At 36.0% G+C, this 6626-nt stretch overlaps 1 protein-coding gene across 1 annotated transcript; it reads left to right on the top strand.

Annotated features, from left to right (window-relative positions):
- The first annotated feature begins 2467 nt into the window (after nt 1-2467).
- Nucleotides 2468-4073, top strand: LOC108371088 (arabinogalactan protein 1). The gene is made up of 2 exons (XM_017626583.1): nt 2468-2530; nt 3219-4073. The coding sequence occupies exons 1-2, from the start codon at nt 2468-2470 to the stop codon at nt 3597-3599; spliced, it is 444 nt and encodes a 147-aa protein (XP_017482072.1). The 3' UTR covers nt 3600-4073.
- The last annotated feature ends 2553 nt before the right edge of the window (nt 4074-6626 follow it).

The raw sequence follows: 6626 nt of genomic DNA, 5'->3' as shown, positions 1-6626 counted from the left end.
AATTTGTAGCTTCTTAATCACCGAGCGCTTCTTCATGCATATGAACATTTCTTCTTAATATAATGTTGAATAAAGACAAAAACTCTTAATTATGGTAATTTTTAATGAGCCAACTACTGGTTCGCATTAATTCAACTTTCTAAAAGTGCCGATAAACCAAGAAAAAAGGACAATTTGTACGAGTACTAAAAATATAATTGAACAGGTTTTACTAGCCGTTAGTCTTAAGTGAGCATACATTTTTGCCAATTAGAGAATTTCCGAATGAAAGACAATTGTGATCATGGCTTATCCCAAAATAAATAAATTTATTTCCTTTCTCTGTTTTGTTCTTTTGCCAAGTACGTGTGTTTTATTTAATGTTCCAGCTGCTCATAAATTTTTGTTGTTTTGTCAAGTTCGCGTGCTTGATTTGATGTCTAAATCCCAGCTGCTCAGAAATTGTTGGACAAAGAAGAAAAATAATCCCCAGTGAAACTGGTCTAAAACTAATAAAATTATCTCTTTATTATCAAATGAGCATAGATACGTTATTAAACCATCACTGATCTACCATTCCATCTCTGAATGGCAAAAATTAAAAGCACCACAGCCAGCTGCGGTCGAAAAAAAAATAATGGCCTTAGACTGTTTTGGTATTGTCTCGTGCTCGGCGGGACACTCTGATTATATATGTATACCCTCAAGAAGTTGCCTACTTAATACCTTACTAACTCACAGCCAGCCGAGCTAGGTTGATAGAATGAATAATGGCACAACTTCGTGGAGGGAAGACGGCCCGAAATTTTTCCGTGGAAAAGTTAATGTAAAATTTGGCGAGACATTAAGAGCCAAAGCCTGCTCTGCCAATGCCCACCTATTCAAAGGGGTCAAGTGCTCGGTAAATATTTCTTAACTGAGACTGGTCATTCCTGGTTAAAAGAAATTATAATTCCGTTGATCGAGCGGATAAAATTGTAAATTGACAGTCAGGTAGGCTCTATGGCTCTGCTTTCATATACTAACTATTCAAAAACCGTTATAGAATGTAAGAAAGTAATAGGGAGGTTAGCCTGAGATAAACTACGTGTCAGTCAGTGGCGTCAGTGTATGTATAATATGGCGTCTATGTATTAAAACACCCCCGTGGGTCCGCCACTGACTGACACGTAGTTTACCGCCAAAACCCCCCCGCTGGATCCGCTCCTGATACCAGCCGTTTCTCTTCTGTGCCAACTGACGCCAATTGGAAATGCCAGGTGAAGCCAATCCCTTCTCCAATTGGCCTTTTCAACGGAAAAACTTTCCACCTAAATAAATATATTAGGGGTATTCTCTGAGTCTTGCAAAGCCCTTGCACGGTGCACGGATTGCACGGTTTGCAAAGCTGTCCCATACGAAAACCGGTTTTTATCGTGCAATCCGTGCAATCCGTGCAATCTGTGCACCATGCAAGGACTTTGCAAGACTCGGAGAATACCCTTATTGTGTCTAAAAACACAAAGGTGTTTACCTTCAAGAGTTGACGAGTTAGCCAAAAAGGGTGTTGTTTTCGATGCCTCACTAGCGATGGATATGACAATTTCTGCAGAGAGAAACAAACGATTACACTAACTTCACATGTACCGCCATGCAAGGTATGGTAACATGCACAGGATTGCAAGGTTGCAAGGACTAGGTTGTACAATAAAAAATTTACAGATTTCTTGCTAAGAATAGGAAGGGAAGACTTAGTTAAGGCTTCTGATATGAATATTAACGAGGCTGTGGTTGCTAGCAATAAATTCATTCAAACTAAGTTATGTGGAAGAACAAACAATTAAAAAGCTTTCAGCAGGAAAAGACTCGCAATACTAGGTGAAGTTGCCAACAGGTCCTAAAATCAGCAATCTACGTTTGGCCAAAGTATCTAGTTTAATTCGCTAAAGAGACGGCAGTTATCTGTAACATTGTCCAGGTTAGTGTATCTGGTAACCCTACGGACGTTCTTTTGATGCATAGCCTGTACATCCTAACGTAACCCAAGTTGTTTTCATGCAAGAGGGCAACTTTACTTCTAAAATCTAAATTCCATGAAAAGGATAACTCAGTGTTTACGAGAAGGTCCTTCTGTGATTTTCCTGGTGTATGTCCGCAAGCGATTTCGGGCTCGAGCGGAGTTGTTGTCAGTTTTCCGCTTCTGTATACATTGGCCACATAAGTGCTGTTCTCTTTCTTTAATATCGTACACTTTAACATTATCTTGTATTATACAAACTGTAGCATACATATTCTTCCCTTAATTTGTTATAGTTTTTTCATGGACTTTATGACCATGGGACAAGAGGCCAGGCAGCTCAGGTACCGGTTCTTGCAGCAATACGAATTTATTTGTTGTAACTGATGTGTTGACAGAGTCGATTAGAATGAAACCCAGCTCAATGCTATTTACGACACTGTTAGCCACAGTATTTGAAAATAAAAGGCTGGAAAGTCAGCTGTAAGGAATATGTTCCCAACGAATATTTTTGCGGCCTTCACTGACGAGGATCCACAATTTTCTTCGACGGAGGTAGTAGATAGAGGAAAAGTAATTTTAGTAGCGATTCTGGTTTCTGAATCTCCATTTATGTCCCTACCATACCGTTGTATAAAGACCCTATATAGCTACAACGGATATCCGACCATCAGCAGATACATCTGAACAAGTTTAAATTGATTCCACAGCTAAGCTTCAATAACAAACTTGTATGTACGCTTTGCTCTTCACTATGCGCTCGCCCATTGAATAATATGTCTTTGAAATCGAAGGTTTGCTCGATGCTCTTTGCTAATAAAAAGTATGTGTTCAGCGGTATTCATAACTTTAATAGCTACATACAACTTTATGTGAAGGTATCTCTCAATAATTTCATTCCCAATTTGACTAGTGTAATTTCAAACAGAAAGACAAAGAAACAGCTCAGAGACCATTCGAATTATAAAAAACCAACCCAAAATTGACGCCACCAACCAGCTGGTGCACGCACACCCTAACAAGGAGTTGTCGCTTCTCTGATCAGCTTACGCATTTCTGGATTATGGATTCAACATTTTATTGAGTAGCGTAAATGAAATGATAAATGCGTACATTTCTTAGTTTAGTGGATCAGAAGAATCCCGTATTTTTGCAAATTAAACTGCTAAAATGAATCCACTTTTATACTGTTATCAAAAATAGTTATACATATTCAATCTTATTTTCCTTTTTCTTTTTGCAGAAACTTATCATACTCGCTTTTGCCATAATTGGTTGCGTGGCTGCCATATCTGTACCTGACTCCGCCACACAAGGGCCCAATCCCCAGGATATCGCCACACCAGAACCCGAATATATCGATATCGATGAGCCGCTACCAGTATCTGCTCCCGCACCAGTTCCAGTACAGTCTCGTGCTAGTTTCGTGGCAGCGCCACGACCCGTGGCTCGTCCAATTCCTGCAGCTGCTCCCTCCCACGTTTCTCCTTCGTTTGTGCGCTCACCTAACCAGTCCTACCTGCCACCCGGGGTTCAACAAGTATCTGGGCATACTTTCAACCCACAAAGCGGCTATCAATACAGACAAGTACGCAGGCGCGTTTTCTACCGTCGTCGTTATTAGGCGGGGAGATTAGTCAATCCAGTACTGTTGACCATTGAAGTTGGAAAAAATTTAATAAATAGAGGGTGCAAATTAGTTACATAGCTGCACATCGGAATAAATAGCATATTTTGCAGTGCAACCATGCTTGTATAGGGCACTGACTAAAAAGTTGTACATATACATTTAAAATATTACCTTCTTAGTTTTTGTTAGCAACTTTTTTCATTTACCTGATGAAAATCTATTTAACTCTACTTCTATCATTGGAAGCAGCTGCATACTATACATTTTTCTCAGGACATAAGTAATACATATTTATACATGGTAAGACAAAAAATACACACACAAATACATGATCACACACATACACAAACTCACGCTTATTGAAGACTCAATTACTCAGGTTTTATATTTAATGGAAGGCAATGCTATAGTTACTAATTGTTATTGAACTGTACAATAAAAAAATAACTATCTACCATCGAGGGGATGTGCATGAACGCTGATATTTCGAAGTTGTCTAAATTTGGTTTTTTTATTTAGCGTGCAACATTCTTCAGAACTAAATAAACTAAGGAAACAGCAACAACGAAAATGAGAACTAAATAAAGTATTTATACTAGTACCTGTGTACAAATAATTAAAAAATATGTTTTATTTTTCAAATGGGTGCAATATTTATAACAAAATCACAGGCCTATGGGCGTTCGTCGATGAATTTATCTGCAAGATATACAGTATTGGTCATATATAGTGATTTTCTTTGCCACTTATGTTTAATTAGTAATTTTTAAGAATTTGCAGTTATTTCCCGAACAAAACCCATACAAACCCAAATTTAAAACTTTGTAAAAGACTACAAAAGATGCAAAAAAATTCCACCCAAATTTCAAACTTTTTTCTCAGAGGTGTTAGATTTTTTTTGAGCACAAAGTTTCATAGCCCATTCAATTTTAGTGTGATAATGTGAAAGTTTCAAGTGGCCTAAAATTGTCGTTGATTTTTTAGATTTTTTTTGTCGCATTTGCCTCCATATAACGAGTTAACATAAAAAAAGAAAAAGATTCTAAAAAACTGAACGGCAATTTTTAGCAACTTGAAACTTTCACATTATCAGACTAAAATTGAATGGGCTATAAAAAATTCAAACACTTCTAAGAAAAAAATTTGAATTTTAGGCGAAAAATTTATTGCCTTTTTATAGTTTCCTAGAAAGTTTTAAACTTGGATATATATAGGTTTTGTTAGAGAAATAACTGTATTTTAATTAAAAATTCATAAAAATAAATAAATAAACATGAGTGGCCAACAATATCACTTTGAAATTGTATTGCTAATGTATTTACCGATACTGTGCATATCTATGTACATTATGGTAGCCCAAAAACAGTAGTCGGAATTGTATTTCTCACCCCTCCTAGGATTGTTCTATATCGAAAAAAGTATACCCTTATTTTTTTATTTTGAAATAAAAAAATATTTAGAGGTCGCTCAAAGCGCTCAAAGTTTTCCATGCATTTTTGTATGGGAAAAAGACAACTTTTCGTAGAAATGGTATAGAATTCTTGAAAATCAATATTTTTCGATCGGAAATCTCTGGTTCTCATCAGGAGACTTTCAATAATAATACCCAATTATTTATTTAACTATTCTTTAATATTAACAATTTCTTATTGGTCCCCCTTTTGCATTTTGCGGGGTTTTTGGCGGACCTATAAATTATAGTTGCAATGAAAAGATGGTTAAATAAACAAATGGGTACTATCACTGGGAGTCTTCTACAGATAAACAGAGCTTTCCGATAGAAAAATATTGATTTTTAAGAATTCTGTACCGTTTCTACGAAAAGTTGATTTTTTCCCATATAAAATACATGGAAAACTGCGAGCGCTTTGAGCGACCTCTAAATATTTTTTGATTTCAAAATAAAAAATAAGGGTATATTTTGTTTCGGTATAGAAAAATCCTAGGGAGTGAGAGCATACAAATTCCGACTTCACCTTTTCACATGCATTTTTGGACCACCCTAATGTACATACACATCGACATCCGAGTGGAAGATCGACCTCTCTCGGCAGCCTGTTCGAAAACGCCCTTTCTCAGAAAACTTCTCAAGAACGCCCTACTTAAGAATTTGATTGAAAAACGCTTTATTTCAGAATTTTATTAGAAAACACCCTATCTCAGAATTCGGTTGCAAAAAACACCCTATCTCATCTGAAAATACATTGAAAATGTGCTGAGAAAGGGCTTTTTTGAATCAGCTGCTGAGAAAGAGCATTCTTCAATCAAATTCTGAAGTCGGGAGTTTTTAAAAATTTTCTAAGATAGGGCGTTTTCGAAATGGCTGCCGAGATAGGTCTATCTTCCACTCAGGTATCAATATGCACGCATCAGTATAAAATTCATAGGCCGTATTCATATAAATGCATATCGTCGTTGAAAGTACAAAACCGCGTATCATTATGCTGCAAAACCGCGTAACTGAAATTTGCTGCCAAAAATTGGATTTGCTCACACAAGCTAATTCTATTATTATGGCTATTATTATTATTATAGCTATTATTTGTGGCTAGAAATGAAAAATATAATTAAAAATATGTATGTGTTTTTATTTTTATTTTATTTGTTTAAAACCATTTTCAGTACCAGCTTGAGGTAGGTTTTAATTTGAACTCAGTTTTAAGCGAAAAAAACAGGTACTAACTCCACTATGATTAATATAAACTATATAAGTTATCTTGAACCCCTGTTTAAAATGCATATATTTAGAACCGGTTTACTTTTGACTATGATTGTGCTGCAACGTCTCTAAATACTAGCGTTTATTTTGGTCCCACGCGGCACTACTACGAGAATGGGTTAATATTTAATTCCAAGTATTTTCTTTAAAAAACTATAGAATTTTTAACAATACTGTAAACATTTGAAAAATCATGCGATTTTAATTCCTACTTAATTGCTATTGAGCCTACCGAATGTCAATGCTGTTTAAATAAATAATACCTAAATACATTCACCCAATTAACATAAACATGTAGTTCC

This window comes from Rhagoletis zephyria, unplaced genomic scaffold (genome assembly GCF_001687245.7).
Source record: "Rhagoletis zephyria isolate East Lansing unplaced genomic scaffold, Rhagoletis_zephyria_1.1 Rzeph_scaffold_04694, whole genome shotgun sequence".
NCBI classification, from domain to species: Eukaryota; Metazoa; Arthropoda; class Insecta; order Diptera; family Tephritidae; genus Rhagoletis; species Rhagoletis zephyria.
This window is presented reverse-complemented; position numbering and strand designations above follow the sequence as displayed.